At 36.7% G+C, this 20,131-nt stretch overlaps 1 protein-coding gene across 2 annotated transcripts in view; it reads left to right on the forward strand.

The window, feature by feature from the left end:
• cdc40 (cell division cycle 40 homolog (S. cerevisiae)) overlaps positions 1–20,131 on the forward strand; it is a 54,159-nt gene that overhangs the window by 32,252 nt on the left and 1,776 nt on the right. For both annotated transcript variants that reach the window (XM_039747918.1, XM_039747919.1), the window contains 6 exons: positions 2,444–2,489; positions 3,703–3,804; positions 4,933–5,048; positions 8,672–8,805; positions 16,131–16,207; positions 16,663–16,807. In XM_039747918.1, the coding sequence (XP_039603852.1) occupies positions 2,444–2,489; positions 3,703–3,804; positions 4,933–5,048; positions 8,672–8,805; positions 16,131–16,207; positions 16,663–16,807 (620 nt within the window). The remainder of the gene's footprint in view (positions 1–2,443; positions 2,490–3,702; positions 3,805–4,932; positions 5,049–8,671; positions 8,806–16,130; positions 16,208–16,662; positions 16,808–20,131) is intronic.

Consider the following 20,131-nt stretch of genomic DNA (forward strand, 5'->3'; position numbering starts at 1 on the left):
GCTACTCCTCTGTCTGGAGATGACACTATTCAGTGGATGCAGTGGATTATTCATGATTGACAGGAGTTTGCTTAAAGCCCATCGCTCTGCCACAGATGTTAAACTGTCCAACTTTACTCCTACAATAGAGCCTGCCTTCTTAACAAGTTTGTCCAGGCGTGAGGCGTCTTTCATCTTTATGCTGCCACCCCAGCACACCACCGCATAGAAGAGGGCACTCGCCATAACCGTCTGGTAGAACATCTGCAGCATCTTACTGCAGATGTTGAAGGATGCCAACCTTCTCAAAGTATAGTCTGCTCTGACCTTTCTTACATAGAGCATCAGTATTGGCAGTCCAGTCCAATTTGTCATCCAGCTGCACTCCCAGATATTTATAGGTCTGCACCCTCTGCACACAGTCACCTCTGATAATCATAGGGTCCATGAGGGGTCTGGGCCTCCTAAAATCCACCACCAGCTCCTTGATTTTGCTGGTGTTAAGATGTAAGTGGTTTGAGTCGCACCATTTAACAAAGTCTACAGTATATAGATATATAATAGAGAGAGAGAGAGAGAGAGATATCTAGATAAATAAAAGTGTGGATCCAGATTTTTAGATTACAAAAAATACTTTTTAATTTCATTGTATGTATAAATGTTAATATGTATATTTCCCTTTTAACACTAGAATTACCAGAGCCAACGAAAAAACTCGTAGATCCGTCCCACCTTAAATCGCTTCTTAAATCCGTCCTCACCTCTCCGCCAGCGTCTTTTGTCCTGTTAATGTTGAGATTAAGAGCAGCAAGCAGTCGGCTATTCCATCCCCCACCGTCGCAGAACATGCACGAACTTCTCCCAGCTCATGCCTTGATTGATTATCTGGGAGTTAAGTGGAGTTTTAGAGTGGAAATAATAGATCGTTTTTGGAACACACACATTCCATGTGTGTTCCGTTTCTACAGTAATCCGTATAAACACATTGTTAAAACAGAAACTTTTTCATATTTTAGTAATAAATGTTACAAAATGTAGGCATAAACTATAGAATATATAAAGCCTGATTTCTAAATTTTAAATAAGCACTTTCACAAAAGGTTCAAGCATGATCCATCATCTCCCGTGAGTAGCCCCCAATACTGCCGTGCCTCAGAGACCTGAGTTCGATTCCCAGGTGAGGAGAGTTTTTTTTTTTTTTTTAAACCTGAAACGGACATAAAATTTATAAATTAGTATGCACTGTCAACTAATGAGATCGTTATATTTTCATGTGGGATGCTCCTTTTAAAACATTTTTGAACAACTTCACTGTTTATTTAGTGACTTCTCTGCCTGTCTGTCTCTCTATTACGCAGTGCTCTGTCTGTCTGTGTGTTATGGATCTTAAAAATAACAGTTGTAATGACACCTGTTCATGTTAATTGCAGTCTCGGTTGTTAAAAATATTTTAAAAGGAGCATCCTGCATGGAAATATAACGATATCATTAACTTGACAGTGACCAATTTATAAATTTTATGTCCGTTTTGAGGTTAAAAAGAAAAAAATAACAGATTCTACGCAACGGGGAATCGAACTCGGGTCTCTGAGGCACAGTAGACGTGCTACGACGGCAAATCTTACCGCTACGCCACAGGAGTTGCTGTGTCAAGTTTGAATCTTTTGTGAAAGAGGGTTTGGAAATCAACCCTTACATATTCTATAGTTTATGCCTGCATTTTGTAACATTTATTACTAAAATATGAAAAAGTTTCTATTTTAACAATGTGTTTACACAGATTAATGTAGAAATGGAACACGCATGAAATGCGTGTGTTCCAAATAACGATCTATTTTTTCCACTCTAAAACTCCACTTCACGCCCAGATAATCAATCAAGGCAAGAGCAGGGAGAAGTTTGTGCACGTTCTAAATTGGTGGGGGGTGGAATAGCCGGCTGCTTGCTGCTCTTAATCTCAACATTAACAAGACAAAAGACGCTGGGAGAGGTGCGGACGGATTTAAGTAGCGATTTAAGGTGGGACGGATCTATGAGTTTTTTTCATAGGCTCTGGTAATTCTAGTGTTAATATAATTGAACTAAGCAAGCCAGTTATAATATTTGAAAGCAAGAAGTAACTGTTAAATAGAAATAACCAACTGAAATTCAGTAAAATTGCGTGTGTTACCAATGAGTGAAACTTTATAATCTAAACACGATCAACTACTTCTATTTCATATGTGTGTTTTATTGGTCAGCAACTTAAAAAATATATATATATATATATATATATATATATAGATAAAGAATATATATTGTTAAGAATTTTTTTTTAAGTAGTAGCAATCCAAAATACCAATGTATTTTGTCACCAGGCCCATGTCAAGCTGAAGTGAAGGGTTAAAAATAGTGTTGAGGTTTCTTGAATTAAAATGTCATATGCTTTATGTTACATGTGCTCCCTTTTGCCTTGTATTATTAGCTCTGGGAAGTTTATAACGAACGAAGGTGTTTACGAACATTTGTTGGTGAGTATAACTATTGTGTATTTGTGTGTGTCTCCTCAACCCCCTTCCTGTAAAATCATTATAAAATGATGTTTAACATTTATACCTTAGTTTTCCTTGCTCTTGATCTAAATGCTTTTACACATCATGCACACAATTAAAAGAAACCCTGTTTTGATGGTAAACCTTTGCCATTTACACAATAATCTTCAATTTCTGTATTTAAAGTTTTGTCAGTATTTTCCAAACTTTATAGTTTTAAACAGATGAGTGGATTAACAAGTACTGAATTTCATCTGTATCTTAATGTTGGATTAAATGGATGGCTGTCAGGCAGCCTTATCGTCATACTATCCATACACAGTACTGCAGCATACAGTGGTATGAAATAACTTTCTCCAGGACCACAGTGCAACATATACATTAGCACAGGACAAGCACAACACGCATAAAGAACTACACTATATTTAAGTAAATAATCGATAAATAATAGATGATACATTGAAATAGACAGTAATAAATAAAAACAACCACTAATAATATAAAGAATAGTAGTGACAGATGTCCTGTATATAAATAGACTACTAGGAGCAGGTATTAGGGCAGGGGGGCAGCACACCGTTCAGTGTCTGCACAGCCAAGGGGTAGAAGCTGTTGCCAAACCTAGCAGGACTTGTTCAGATCATGTGATGCCTTTGGCCTGATGTAATCGGGACAATGAGACCCTGAGAAGGGAGCAAGTGGTCCTCCACAATGCTGTAGGCATTTATTCCTACACAGTCCCCCAGTGTACCATGCAGAAATGTTAGGGCCATCCTAAATGGGCTGTGATTTTCACCCTAATACATTTGTAACAGTATTGACAAGCTTGTTTTTGCACTTAATGTTTATTAACAAATTCATATTTGTTGCTGGTATTATTGCACTACAATTATTTTTAAAGCATGATACAAAATTAAGAAACCATTTCATAATGTCCTGTATGGTTTTTATTAAGTAAAAGCTTTTTTTTTTTTTTTCTTTTACTATCGTTGGGTCTTCGTAATCATAACAAAACGAGTTGGTATTTATTAGGAATAACAAAAAACCAGGGTTAGCACTGGTTTAACATATTCAGTTAATAGGAAAAATATTTAAATTTGTGTTAATTAGTGCACACTTTTTTGGTTCTCAGAAATGTACTAAAAAGATTACACTTATTCCAGTGTGCTTTACATGTCTGCTTTCTCTTTAGGTCATAGCAAGGCTGTTCGCGACATCTGTTTTAATAATGCAGGCACACAGTTCCTCAGTGCTGCTTATGACAGATACTTAAAGCTATGGGACACAGAAACAGGTATGTCATATTAGAAGAGAGTAGACGTACTTATTCTTTAAATAGTTTGTCATCACATACTTGAGTAAAACTGGGACCTGTCTAGTTTTCAGCATTATTGCATAATTTTTGCAGTTATTGTTAAAAAATATTTATTTGTATGTAATATTAGATAAAAAGGAACCTTAGTAAATATTAACAAAACATTCTCCTATTTATTAAAGAATCTTTATTATTATAGATATGTTTTGTGATAAATTGGTTATTGTTTTTAATTTTTTTTTTTTTTTAATTTTGGGACTGTATATGTTTACTTTGCAAAATTATGTACTTATAAGGAGGAGCTCATGAAATAACTTTTTTAATGATTAATTATTGATCAAGCAGCAACATATTTGTTTGGTCATGGCACAAATATTTAACACATGCTGTTGTGGTGGGTACAATATTTAACAAGCAAAACATGTTGATCACTACTTAAGTTTTCCAAAGTTGATAAACTTAAACATTGGAGAAGAAAGCTGCTCATCCTCGTACAAAATATAAATTGGCCTTCAAGTACTCCTGTCCACGGGAATAGAGATAGTCAGACCAGTCCACCCCCTTTAGGTAAAAGGAAGGATAGATCTAAATGTTAATGTGTCTTTTTTCATTTGTATAGACTGCTGTTAGTGGACCTTTACTAAAGATCAGAATACCATGAAATGTACCAAGTGGGTGAGCTCAAACACTGACAACACACCTAATATGCTCTGTCTAATAAGACAGCGTATTATGATGGTCATATAAATATGAATGCAAGAGAAGAAATGATTGCGAATAACAGTTTCTATAAATCTTACATTATATCTCCATCAACTGAAGATTCAGACATAGTTTTATATTGCAGTCTTTTATAAAGAAGGAGATTTGTTCTCAGAAAGAAATCCCTAAACCTTACCATTTATGTCGATCTGAACCACATACTGCATCATGAATCATAACAATTTTAATCTTGTAAAAACATTTTAGTAAGTAAAATATTTATAAAACCGTTCATCTTGAATGGAATTCCATTCATGTGAAAGGCAATCACTTACTTATATAATTTTGTGTATTCATTGTAATTAAATTAAGAGTTTTGTTTAAAACTTGATTATCTATATGTAGGGCAATGCATCTCAAGGTTTACAAACAGAAAGGTACCATACTGTGTTAAATTTAATCCTGATGAGGACAAGCAAAACCTTCTTGTTGCTGGAATGTCTGATAAGAAAATTGTGCAGGTAAGGTTTTTTTTTAAATATACATATGTATAACCTTTTTGATGTGCTTGTTTAAGGTTTCCTTCCACCTTTTCTCGGCCCCTTTAATGTACCATCATAGAAAGCTCTTTAAAACTGAAGAAAATTTCAGACTCCACAGAGCAAATTATAAGCTGTATGTTTTATAGCTGCAATAATGGCATGTCAGTTAGATTAAAGGTGTTCATTTTTCAACTGCCGGCAAAATGCCTACGAATCACAGACCTATTTGAAGAAAAGAAATGCAGTCGATGAATAGTATTTAGTTACAAGTTTTCAGTGGACATGCAGTTAAGCCATTCTGTTTGTTTTAAATATGGTTTTGTTGTATCGTTTCCTCTTCTAGTGGCACAGAGGTTTGCTCTACTGTGACACAGTTAACAGTCTGGTGACTGAATGTGTGGACTTTGCATATTTTCCTTGTGCAGGGTTGCGTTTCTTTGAGCACTGAAATTTTCCTTCCGACATCCCAAATGTGTACATATTGACTTGAATTATGAGTAACTAATTTTGTTTGTTTTTTGTATTGCTTATGTAGCACCCCTCGGCTCTAGTGAGGGATTTTTTTCTCCCAATTAATAAATCTAAATATAACCTTCTTGTTATGCTATTGTTTTCAGCACTATCATTTAATGAGTAAACCTCTGTTAATAATCAAATGAACTAATTAATAATAAAAGCTTAATAATCTATCCATACTCTATGACAAAAAAAGTTATATTTTAACCAGTTAACTCAATAATTTACATAGCTTTACCATGAATTGCACCCTTCATTACGAAACCACATTTTTTTTCCCTCCTTTATGGCTAAGCCAGTTATTATCTGTTATCAAAAACACAAGAACTCAGTTGTGTGGTTTAACTGCATTATCTGTTATTTACATACAAGTATATACATCCCACATTCCATGCAAAATAATATATTCAGTAGATTTAAGTCCAGGAAAACCATTTTAGTGCTTACCCAACAGTTTTTTTTCTCTGAAAGAATAAAGAAAAAAATAGGGCAAATTTCCCTTATTAAACCTAAGCTGGCAAAAAACAAACTGAAAGAGAAGGGAAAAAAGTCATGTAAATGGTACCACACATAAAAGTTGCAAACCTGGTACTTGCTTGCGACTGCAGCATTACTCGGTGATTGACTCCTGCGCTGTAATAAAGCATTTGGAAATCGTTCATTCCCAGTAGAAGCAAGCTGATAGTCGTATCCGTCCTGGCAAGTGTCAAGTCGGCTGCGATAGTTGGTCAGCTGCAACAATGTCGACAATGCCCATGGCTGGTGCTCCACAGCTCACCAGGTTGGCGTTCTCGACACAGTTCATCCAAAGTCTAGCACAACCACGTGTTGTTCCCCAACAGTTAACTACATGCTGGAATCGACTCTTTTGTTAAATAAACTTCTAGTTGAAGTTTACCATTGAAATAGCCACATTTCTTACAGTAACAGCTCAAATATAGTTAGCTTGTCAACAACTTTATACCGATACCTACACCATTACTCCCCACTTGCCTTCCCCAACCTTTTTTCTTTCCTTAGCCTTAGGCATTCGCTACCATCCAAACCAATAAAATAAGTGAACATAAACATAAAACATTCAAAATATAAATGAATAACAATTTAACAACATGCATAATAAAATCCAATTTCAATTATATCACATACATTGTATTACCACCTCATAACTCAAGTTTTAAAGGGTTACTGTACACTTTATTATGGTTGTAAATGTATTTCTCTGGTTGTCAGGATAGCTCAGTTCAAACTTTAAGGTAACTGCCTAGCAGTTGGCAATCTGTGCTATGCTACCTAAACAAATTCCACTCCACTATTGTGAAGGGCTACACATCTTGCACAATACACTTTGCAACATCCCTGTGACATTCTGCTGTTTTTTTCCAAAGAAATTGTTCCTTCTTGCGTAATGGAGAACGGGGTGGACTTGAGTGTCTGAATTCCGGTATCCATTGATGAATCTGCAGCAGCTACTTGACTGATGCTGCCTGAACACAAATTAAAACCAATGCTCACTTTATATGTCCTGAGTAAATAACTACAGACTTTTATAACGACAAGTGTTACTTTGACTTGACGATATCGAGTTTGGATAATTCCAGCAGTATCGGAGCTGGGGGGCTGCAGAGTGAGTACGTTTCAGCAGCCACTTTCTTGGAAGGAGAGAAGTCAAACACACTGCACTGCTTTACATTTATATATTGTATTGTGTTTCATGAGGTTGCTAGTGTTACCCCCTTTACATGAACTACCTTTTTACATAAATTGCTTTTAGCTGCATTATCATTAGATTTATTAAAATGAGTCCACATTTTTGAACGCTTTAGCCACTCTATCATGATGACTGGAGAGCACAGAATCTAAACATGCTGCTATGTAACTAAAACGTAATCGCCTGACGCCTGTAGTGTCATCATCATTAAGGAATCCATCCATCCATTATCCAACCCGCTATATCCTAACTACAGCGTCTTGGGGGGGTCTGCTGGAGCCAGTCCCAGCTAACACAGGGCGCAAGCCAGGAAACAAACCCTGGGCAGGGCGCCAGCCCGCCACAGGGCACACACACACACCCACCCACACACACACACACACACACACCCACCCCAAGCACACACTAGGGTCAATTTAGGATCGCCAGTGCACCTAACCTGCATGTCCTTGGAGTGTGGGAGGAAACCCACGCAGACACGGGGAGAACATGTAAACTCCACGTTGGTAGGACCCGGTTGTAAATTTATTTATCCCTGGTTATAAGTGAACCCAGGTCTCCTAACTGCAAGGCAGCATCGCTACCCACTGCGCCACCGTGCCGCCCTCATTAAGGAATGGTTAAGAATTTAAAAATGACGCTAATGTTAGAGTGAATTAACTTACAAAAATACAGACAGCAGCACCATTTTCCCAGGAGCTTATTGATATTTTGGTACTGGCCAGTCTGGAACCAGTACCAATTTAATACCGGTTTTCAATACCCGTTCCCACTTGGGATTAATAAAATCTAATCTAGATTTTGCTAAAATAGTTACAGCTGTCAATTGGTTCTTAATCTGAAAAAAGACAAAAACTATTAAATGTGTAAAATTTTCTGTGCTTTCAGCAGTGTGTGTAAGATAACTTGGATCACAGGTTCTAGATTGAGCAGTCTGTTCTCAAATATTTGGGTAGTTTTTTTTTTTTTTTTTTTAATTTTGGTTGCAGTGACAAGTTTTAAGCTCTTTGTAGATTATGTAAGCATTTTGAGCCAGCTAGCCAAGCCTTAAACACTTTCTCATCTCACACATCCTAACTTCCTGATATATTAGAATTATAAAAAATGTTTTCCCTATAGTGGACTCTTCCAAATCATGTTTTCAAAAATGCTCAAAACTAGTCATTCCTTTTTTTCCCCCCCATCTTAGTTTCCATTAATGTGTTTTTGTGTGTAATTTGTTCACCACTAATTTTCCTAGGGCGTAGATGGCATTTTTGAACCCCTGAAAAACTGTTTTTAATTTTTATGTATTATCCTTTCTTTCAGCATGAATCTTAATATATAAAATGCATGCACATCTATTTTGCCCCTTATGATAACTCTTTCAATTTAACAGTGGGACATTCGATCTGGTGAAGTGGTGCAGGAATATGATAGACACCTGGGGGCTGTCAACACCATTACATTTGTGGACGAAAATCGGCGCTTTGTTAGTACGTCAGATGACAAGAGTCTTCGTGTCTGGGAATGGTAAGCTTTAAAACACAAAAAATATGTTCAGGTCTCATACATCATTAAGTTTTGGCATGAATTATCTGTATATTCTTTCTTTTGTGGGGTTGAGATGACCCTGAAGAGCTAACTTTCTTTTCTGTGCTAGATCCAACATCTTTTTAATGAGAGAAGTGCAGTATTAAATCTAGCCTTTACATTTTTATACTCTTTTATATCTTTACCATTTTCCCAAACAGTTTTTATTTAGCCAGAAGATCTACATTTTGTGAGCTGTACAGTATCATAGTGGATGGTGCTCCTGCCGCCACCTCATGCATCCAGTTTCTTGGTTTTGAGTCCTACTCCTGTTGTTGCCAATGTAGAGTTTACACGTTCTCCTTGTTTCTCAACGGGTTTCCTTCACACATGCCCAAATGAATGGTTGTTAGGTTAGGGCTTATGAGTGTGGCTGTGGATATGTATGTTTGAGAGCCCTTGGTCAGACTTGGCACCCTGTCCAGGTTTTTTCTTCATTCTTTTCCCCCTAATGCTGCTCTCTGCATAATCTCCTCCCACAACCCTGAATTGGATTAAAGATGTTTGAGAATGTTTGTTTCATTATCTGCGTTTTGCTTATTTCCAAAGTGACCATCAAGCAGTAGCTCTAGGGCCTCCCACAGCCAGAGCAATTTCAAATATTAATCGATAATGGACGGCTGCAAGTACTTGTTGTCTTGCCAGGTTAATAAGGCCAGCTCTGTCAATTAACAGCTTCATATGTTGTAATCAGGATAAATGGCTCTGTGTTTAGACCCCCAAGAGAAAATAAATTGGAAAATCTTGTGTTTAATTCTTTAAGCATTTCTAATACTAAGTCAAGTTGAATTTTTTGGGAGTAATCCTTTATGTACTCTAAATAATTACAGGATTCCCATAGTTAAATTCCATCAAATCCTAGTTGCATGCTCAGTTAATGGTATTATGTGTGATTTCTTTATTTATGTATTAATGGTGGAGTATATTTTAAGATAAAATCTGTGCTGCAAACAAATACCCCTTAAGGTCTGTCTGAGCTCTGCAAATAATTGCTTTGCTGTATTTCTGTTCCATTAAAGTACCATACCACTCCAGCGCCATGGTGTAGTGATAACATTTGTCACAGAGCACAAGCCCATCACAGGGTCCATTCAAGCCCTCCATCAAATTCACAAAGGGGTCATTTATGTACCAGTTAACCTAACACATGAATCACTGAAATGTTGGAGGACAACCAGAGTAGCCATAGAAAAAGCTATGTAGATGCAAGATGAAAAAAGGAGACAGGCATGACATACAAACCTGGGAAGATTTCATTTGATGAGGCAGCAGTGCTGACTTCTGTATTAAAAAAATTAGTTGAATATAATATATTTAATGACTGGAGGAAGCTTTTTTTTTTTTTTTAATTTCACAAATTTCTTGCATAGCATATAAGAGTAGCACCACGCATCATCACTCTCTTCATATGAATGCAAAATTTTATTTATTTATTTATTTTTAATTATAGTCCCTTACTAGTGAAATGTACAGACAATTTCGTTGGTGTGATCTACTAGAGACTGAAAGAGTGCTGCTTGCATGAGATCTGCCAGATACTTTGAGTGGGTTATGGTTGTCTCTTGTTCATGAGGCCACAGCCTTATTTTTGAATAGTGGTATGCCATTTGGTATTCTGCTTTTCGTAGTATGAGTGCCCACATGTCCATGAACTCCTCATTGTTGCATTTACCTAATAAAACAACATTGGTTAGATGAGGAGATAGTGGGAAATGTCTCAGAGTGGGGTTTTTCATTCATTTCTGGGCTTCTAAGCAAAGTGGAGTATAGCGACTACAAAGCATTATTTGGAATTTCAGGCAGACCTCATCTGTTTTTGTGCAAAAATGCACAAGTCCATGAAAAGCTAGTTCAGTATAAAATAAGTAACAGTCATATAAGTAATGTAAGTTTTTCAAACACATTAAAAAAAATAATTGTCCTATTGGATTATGTGAACTTAAACAACAATATACTTGACTTACAAACGTAAAGCTGGAAATAAAAATTTTAGTATTCAGTTAAGCCTGAGAAATAGAGAGAAAAGTTTTATATGTTTCATTTTAAATAAACTTTTCTCAGAAATTCAGAAAAATATCAAAGTATCAGATTTTCATATTTTGGCAGACAGCACCAATTATTTACTTCTGACAAAAGAGGAAATATGTACATGAAGTAGTTAGGGATTCTTTTGACTAATGTATTTGTCCTGCACTATTCACAGGTATTGAAATAATTAAAAAACAAAGTTTACACAGTTGTGGTTATCCATTGAAATGGTTACTCCTGACATTCATTCTTGATGGGCATGTTGGGTAAGCATAAGACAAAAGGAAGTAGAATGTTATGAAGTGTGTAAAATTAGTAGATAAGTTCGCCTGCATCTGTGGTAAAATGCTGAGCCATTTAAGATAACATAAGCCTCCTTGAGAATGTATCACAAAGTTACACACACACACACACACCTCTTGATTTCTGAAAACATAGAAAGGGGTGCCAAGGATGAAGGCAGATGTGGGGGTTCTTAAATAGCCAAGTTCCTGGAACTTCATGTACATAAAAACACATATGTTTGTGAAAATGGCTTATTTGACATGGCACAGTTTACAGTATTTGTGAGAAGTAGTTAGGCATCATTGCAGTAAAATGAATGGATTAATTGTATTTTCTCATTATATAGAGTTTAAGGTATGTATTATATTTGCGTTGTTACGGTTGATACTGTACTATGAAAGCACTTTTAAAATATAGTTGGATCACTGTATGGGAAAGCAATGCAGTATTTCAGAAACAATGCAAGGCCTTTGGATCAAACGTATTGATAACACTGACAGCAAAGGAAGATAGCAAGGAAATGGCCAACACCCATTAGTGTCGCACTGCATTGTATAGCCATGAGCAATATGCAGTAAATCATTTCAATCTGACAGTGTCTTGTCCTTCATTGTGAAACATGTTCTCTACATTCATTCAAGGGACAAAACAGTTTTGTGCTACCTTGGAGTCATTTTTATCCAAGTACACTACATTTACTTTATTTACCTGACCCTGAATTGAAACATGCGTGGCAAATATTAAAGGATCAGAAACTGGATGATTATTTTTTATTATTTTTACAGTCTGATGTTTGTCACTCTGTGACACTTGTGTATATCCTTTTTTTTTTCTTCCTATTTATGGGCATTGCATTTAGCTTAAAACAGAATGTTAAGGGGAAAAAAAAGAAACTTAAAAATGTGGTCTTTAGGTAGTCAATGGAAAAACAATAGCTTGTAGTTTACTTCTGAAAAGAGGGGCAAACGAGCAAGTTAGTAAGAACCTGTAAGCACAAAGAGTTAAAATGATTTTTTGAAATAATTCGACTATATGATATTTGACTAAGTGTTAGTAAACTAGTTTCATAAAGCCATTGCTTTGAAGAAATACTTCATTTTTGGGCCTCTAAGCCTGAAAAGCCTTCATGTTTTGGCCATTTTTGGACCAAGTTTTGTGCAGGAAATTTCACCCATATGATAAAAAAAATTCCTGTTTTCTGCAAAAATGATCAGAAGGATATGAAAATGTGCAGGCCACATCAACCAACCCCAGGCGTTCACCTCTTAATGGGATACAAGAGGTATCAATTAACAAAGCTAATTTGAGGATAATATTCTTGATATTTGATTCTTCTACAGGTGGTTCTAGCCATCAAAGAGCCATTTGCAGAAGTTTAAAAAATTAAAAAATTTAAATATAAGTATATGAGGGTTTTGTTTTAGACCAGTCTGGAGATCTTATGTGGCTGCAGGTTTTCATTCTAACCATTTTTTTAATTAGTGACCAGATTTTGCTGCTAGTTAACTCTTTGCCTTAATTTTAATTAATGCACATCTTAAGACTCATGCCCCTTAATTATTTATTTTCCTTAATTAACAACCAAACAATATTAAGACACAAAATGAACCAACACATAAACAACAATCTGTATCCATCACACAATAACTCAAAATAAAGAAAGGTGAAGGCGTCAGTAATGTTGATCTGCTCAGGTCCACAAAACATTTTGACAGAACTCTTAAAAAAGAAAATCAACAGTTTTGGAAATGTCTGTCAAGGCAGAATAAGCTCCATGGAATTAAATAACAGGTGTAATTGGCTTCAGATTAAGAAACTGAATGAAGTGAAATTGGTTGGAGTTTGAGGCTCCAACTTAGTTGGTCATCTGTTGGCTCACTTCACATCAAATTTATGTTTAGGTGCCATTTAAGGAAAAAAGAATTAATTCAGCGGTCAATATCAAGAAAAGTCAAATAAAATAAAGGGAAATACAGTGGAACCTCGGTTTGCGAGCATAATTTGTTCCAGAAACGTGTTCACAGTCCAAAGCACTCGTATATCAAAGTGAATTTCCCCCATAAGAAATAATGGAAACTCAGATGATTCGTTCCACAACCCAAAACTATTCATATAAAAATGATTAATACAAAATATAAACTAAAAATACATAAAACAAATTAACCTGCACTTTACCTTTAAAAAGAATAATGGCTGGTGTGAGTGAGTTTCTAAATTCTTGTGGGATTCCACCCAACAGGACGACACGTGGAAGAGCGTCCCAAAGCAATCGCAGTCTCCCAGCGCTGTAGCAGTTCGCTGTAAAAAGCGAATCCAGAAAGATTGCGGACATGCTATAAGCACCTGCTGTCAGTGGGCAATACAAGGACCATTATAAATGCACAGGGCACAGTATTACTTGGCCACGACCCTGCCTGACTGCTGTGTCTGTGTATAGGAGAATGGCAGATCCTGCTACAATAAATAACCGTGCTGTTGCAAGCTGAATAAAGCTGATGGTGCAAGACGGGGACTCGCACGTCACACACACACACACACACACACTCACAATGCTGTAGTAAACCGTATACACTCGTATGGATGTTGACTATATGAGTGAGGCACACTGACTCAGAAGGAGAATAGGAGACGATTGCCCACAATCCCGCAGCGAAAGAGAGAAGAACCTTTAGCTCAGTTGTGATTACATGACGCTCAGCAGACAAGGCGTATACATACATACTACTCATATTGCAAGACGTCGTTCATTTATCAAGTCAAAATTTATTAAACATTTTAGCTTGTCTTGCAAAACACTTGTAAACCAAGTTACTCGCAAACCGAGGTTCCATTGTAGTTCATTAGCAGCAAAAACTGGTCACTAATTAAGAAAAGAGTTAGAATGAAAACTTCCAGGACTGGAGTTGAAGACCCCCGTTTTAGACTATTTCAGGGTCAATGATTACAAATATCAGTGAGTGAAAAATCACCAATTTCATTTATAATTGAGAATCTTTAGACTTTGCTGAACTCACCACACAGTAAATCACCTCAGGATCCCAGATTTGGACCCGAGTACAGCTGGTGACCCATCAGCACCACACTAGTCAGATTGGAGTTGAACAGTGTCAGGGTTGTTGTTGTTTGTTTTTTTTTTTTCCCTGCCACAAACCCCCAAATCCTCCCTGTAAGTTGGAGGACCTCCTTGGAGAGCTGGATGCAGGTGAACATTTTACCCAGGACGGAGCAATTGCAGGTTAATGGCCTTGCTCAAGGGCTCAACAAAGGGGAATCGGATCTGGCATTTACAGGATTCAAAAAAGGCAACCTTCCGGTTGTTGGTGCAAATCCCTAGCCTCTAAGCCACCACTCCGTCTGCTTAACTGTAAGAAACATTTTAATATTAGTTGACATGACTATTTTTGTTTCTTATGTACTTCTCAAAATCATACATTTCTTAAGAACACACCAAATTAGGGCAGCTTAAGCTCATTCATATATTTTAACACAGTGAGGCTTTTAGAGATGTCTGTGGATGTATGACGAAATTATGATTTAAAAAAAAAATCAAGGGAAAGGCAAACAGACCCTTGATGAAAGGAACCATAGGAGACCAACACAACAGTTAACTTGAAGATGAGCCATGACAAAGTGGTGTGTATACAGCTCATCACAACCTTTCAAGGATGTGGTACAGCGTTGTAGTTGATGGTCTAACTTACTTCCATTCTTCTTCACAAAAACGCTTTAAAAAAAAAACACACACACACAAGATGGGATGGTGGTTGTGTTTGGGGATTCCTGCTGATTCACACTGATGGAAAGGTGGGCCAGAATTGTGCAATGTGTCAAAAAAGCAGGCTGCTGTTGATGGTTTAATGGTATGTGGTCTGTAATGAGTATTCTATGAGTAGTGAATATAACAATGCTCTACCAAATTACAGGCTAACCAGCTGAACGAACCTGGCAGCTCAAACGTTGCCTCACGCAGGGTTGTTCCTGCTGTATGCATGGTGCCAGTGGAGGAGGCTCCAGCCCTCACTACCCAGAGCTGGGTTAAGTGGGTTTGGTGGCGACATTTCTGGTAATATCTTTATTACACATGTTTTATGCAGACATTTAACATTAGTATCAAATAAGCATACAGTAGTCTTAGACTTAATAGTTTATGCTTGATGTATTAAGACATTTTAATTGGTATATAGCTATGTGTAAAGCACCGAGTTTTTGTTCATAATGGAATGCTAATGAATACGTTTGCCTCTTGAGGTCTTTAATAGCCTTCAGTTGATTGCTCACAATTTCACTATTTCTACATTGTGAATGAAGTATCTTGAAAAAACAATTCAATATCTTATATAAAGCTTTCATCTGCAAAGGTACTGCGAGTAATTTCTACATTTGTAAATATGTAACTAAGAAAACTTGCACACAGTGCAGCATATACCATTGATTCATAATTCATATGTTTTACTGCATTTTCATTTGAGTTCAAGCCAACTACTTTTGGTAAACTAAGTACAGTTTGCCTTAGAAAAGAAGAAGGAAAAAATATATATGGAGTATGTCACCCAGGAGCGAGCCTTTTTGATGCATCAGTTGTCTTTTTTTTTTTTTCTCACTGTGTGGTAGAAGTCTGTAGGGCTTTTTCCTCCTTGTCTGCCTTTAAAAACAACTGGAAAACGTTTGTATTGTACTTCAGAGAGCTTATAAGGTCCAGAACCTTTACGTTACCTTACTCAGGGCAGACTTCTCTTTTTATTATTTATTTAATAATCTGTTTTTTCCTTTCTTGTGTATAAGTCAGTGTAGGCTTTCTGCATGCAAATTGCCGTGTTTTCTTCTGTCAATTCCTTTTGACATGGCAGAGTTTGGCCGATATCAGTCCTTTGATCGGCTGAGTTTTAATGTAGCTTGCTGCATCCCCAGCAACTGAATCTTTTTGTGATCTTGTGTTCCGTTTGTCTTTACAGGGACATTCCAGTTGATTTCAAATACATTGCAGAGCCAAGTATGCATTCCATGCCTGCAGTGACGCTGTCTCCAAATGGTACATCATTTTGATTTTCTTTTATTGATAAATAGTCTAGCTGATTTGCACAGTCATGCAGTGCTATTGTCTATATGTAATATAAAATAATCTCCCATGGATGCTTATGTATGTATGTATTTTAAAATCTAGGGAACAAGACAACATTTTCTTGTAAAATTAATGTTATTACATGCCTAATAACCCATTTTTATTTTAACAAAGATCAAGTAAACATATTTATTATGCTTGCTACGTTTCAGATAAGTACATTATATAAAATCTTAGAAACACAAGGAAATGATATTGAAAAGTTTTAAATGGGCTTCCTTGATGAAAACTTCCCTGCTTGTATAATGCAGTGTGCTGTTCAGACATTTAACTGCCATAAAGGAGTTTGGGTTTGTTGCATGCAATTGAAAGCCACCCATGTGTGCGACTTCATGAATTTGTGTGGTCCTTTTGTTTCTCCCCAGGTAAATGGTTAGCTTGTCAATCTATGGACAATCAGATTCTCATATTTGGTGCACAGAACAGATTTCGATTAAATAAAAAGAAAATCTTCAAAGGTCACATGGTTGCTGGCTATGCATGTCAAGTTGATTTTTCACCAGATATGAGGTAAGAATCTTCAGATTTTAGATTAGGTTTTGTTGTCGAATGAAATTTACAGGCATTTCTGTACTTGTATTCAAAAAAAGTTGTTTTAATAGAACTGAGTGTTGCTTCTATACTGTATGTATCTGCCTGTATATTATAAAAAAAATATGGAACTGTAATGCTTAAAAGTTGTTACAGCTATTCTGTGAATTCCAAGATTGAGCTTAAATAAGGTGTTTTGAATGTTACATTTTTTAAAGAGAAATTGAGGGACATTACATTACAAACTAATTTATGCTTTACATTTGTTGCAGTTAGTTTAGGCCGCTGGTATTTCTATATCTATCTATCTATCTATCTATATATAGATATAGATATATAGATATATATAGATATATTAAAAAAATAACAAATAAAAAAAGTTAAAGCACAAATACATACTCTGTCCGTGTCACTGCCACACAATTGGACGTTTGCCTAGACAGTCTTGTATGTTGTTTGCTACCATCTGGTTTACGTCGTCTGGACATTCCTTTTCTTGTGAATGATTAATACTCCACAGAGGCTTTCTGCTTTCCAATGTTTCTTGGCCTTTTTTTGGCTTCCACAGTTTATTTATATTTTATGTAAGCTATATATTTGTTATTTATTTCTGTGTTTTCTCCATTCTCTGACTATTTAGTCATACCTAATAATGTGAAGAGTACTTTTCCACTCTACAAACCTATCCGGCTTCTGGTCTTCACTTAACTAACCTGCCCAGTAATCCAGTCAGATTTTCACTGCCTTTCAGAAGTGGACAAAGTGTAAATGCATGTGGCAATCTGGTGAGCTGCCACCACCACCTTTGCTTACTGGGTAGCCCAGCTTTATATATGGGGTTGAGGTTTACTCCAACTTTTTTACAGCAATATTTTTTGTGAACTTTTGTTATATATGAGTGCATAATACTTTTCGACCACAATATAAACACAACTGGCACGTTGAATATATTGCCAATTCGATAATTTTTAAAGGATTATGCCATGCTGATGCACAGTCTTTTTTTTCCAATTTACACACAATTATTTTACTATTTTAAGAAAAATAAGCTGAAATACAGCATTAATATTGTATACTCAAATTTTGTTTTCAGGTATAACTTAGACCCCATCAATTACTTGTGATACACTTCAGTTGGCCACAGCTTGTGATCTACATATACAGCTGCTTTAAAATTTGTCACATTTGGTCCATTAAGAGGGCCCTCATGTTATTAAAGGTTAGGTTTAGGCCTGAAAAAGTGTGTTTACACTCTGCAGCCTTTGGGCTAACAGTAGGGGGCGTTTTCACAACCTCCAGCACAGGCATGTCAAACTCACTGCCATCGGTGGGCCGCACTGTAACAAATGCTATTATACTATTATACAAAGTTACTGTAGCTTTCTTTCCAGTACTGAAAACTGTAAAAAATGTAACACTTAAAGTTTAAATAACAGCAATTTATTTCCATACACTCTCCGTACAACAGCATACAATTAGAGTCTTAGCCTCTTAGCTAGGTCCTTATATTATTATATTGTATTCATTGCTTATATAGGAGTCTTACAGTGTGAGATCTATTTCTTTTGTCCCGGCACTTGGCAATTTACACATTGCCTTCAGCTGTGTCGTTATTTTCTCTTTCTGTTTTATATTCAATATATATTGGCGTGGTGGCTCCTGGGATTTGGCGGCCCTGTGCAGGTCACCCCTGCTGCTGCCACCTAGCACTTCAGTTGTGACGTTGCGGCTCATTAACTTTGGTCAAGGCTTGTGGCTATACTAGCAGATGACGTTTCTGGTACCATAATGCCATGGGAAAATGCGCTTTTGTCAGAAGGCAGAAGTAAGAAAAGTCAATAAGTAACGCCAAAGATGCAGAATGATTCAATCACAAACGATAGTAATCATTTTGTACAAGTTCAGTGCTAACTAGGATCTGTCATGCGGGCCGCACAGATTTCTGTTGCGGGCTGCGTGTTTGACATGCCTGCTCCAGCACACCTTTCAGGAGCACACGGTGCATATCGGGGGAAAATGGTGAGCATCATTCTTTTCGTAAGATTCCTGTCATGCCCTTCCAGTGACTGTGTAAGGCAAGATCTGTTTGTAATTGAGTGTGGTCCTCTAATTTCCAATGGTTAATGTCCATTTCTGATGATTTGAAAATCTGTGATATGAGCATTGTTTGCACATTCAAGCCATCACATGTGATCAACAAGCTGCTGTATATTTTGAGTCATTTTCTCAGCATTAGTGAGCCCTGTCAGTTGGAGACTTAACTGCCACATAAGTGCATATCTGTGTTTCCAAGGTGCTCTTGAAATGACTCGGCTCTACATTAGCATGTTGTAGATCTTGCAGGCTGACTAGCGCAGTCAACAGTTTAATGTTACGGTGCTTTCTTACCTTCTCAATCTTAAAATTAGTCTTGACAGAAAACAAAGGATCACTTTTATGTGTGGTTTCTTAATGCTCTCTGCACAGAGCACAGCAATGCTGCCCAACTCCTCCCCACCGAACCTACCATCCTGCAGTCCTTACTACTTGGTGGAATATCCTTTGTATTTAATCTGCTAAAAAAAGATCTTCCAGTATTTTGAAATGTTATTTTTTTTATTTGGCCATAATACTTCTTATAGTTATGATTCCTTTTACATGTAAATGGTACTGACGCAGTACTGGAAAGCTTCATGTTTTTCAGTCTCTAACAAAGTATGCAATAAATGACAGGATCCGATTAACTTTTGGCATTCTTCCCTCACTGTACCCGTTGCTTTATAGCTAACGCTATTGTTTCCCTTGTTTGCTTTGTAGTTTTGCTCACTAGTGGGTGTGTATGTAGCGAAGGGAAGGCGAGTATAATATTCTCATGAGCGGGTAACCTACATGGTGAAAGAGATGCACTTCAAATATCTTCGCAGGTCTTACTTGTACTTTTTCCTGTTGTGTATTCAGCCCTTCTTTCACCCACGTAACCAGCCTCTCAATTCAATTTTTCATCATTTAGGGTACACAAGAACTGAAACATCATGTTGTCCACTGGGCTTTGTGACGGTAGTTTGGTAGCCAGAGTTAACAATTGGTAGTCTCGGTTGTCTGGACATCCTACTGTCACTTTTATTAAAAAGAGGCTTTAAAGATAATAGTCCCTGAAAAAAATAAACACTTCAGTCATACTGGCAATACGATTTGACATATACTAATTACAAAATACATTTGCAAAAATTATTAATTTTATGTTTGCTCCACACATGCAGACAAGAGTGGTCCTCCCAGAGGTTAACGTGGTCAGATTGGATGAAATGGACGATACTTCATCTC

This window comes from Polypterus senegalus, chromosome 3 (assembly GCF_016835505.1).
Source record: "Polypterus senegalus isolate Bchr_013 chromosome 3, ASM1683550v1, whole genome shotgun sequence".
Classification (NCBI taxonomy): domain Eukaryota; kingdom Metazoa; phylum Chordata; class Cladistia; order Polypteriformes; family Polypteridae; genus Polypterus; species Polypterus senegalus.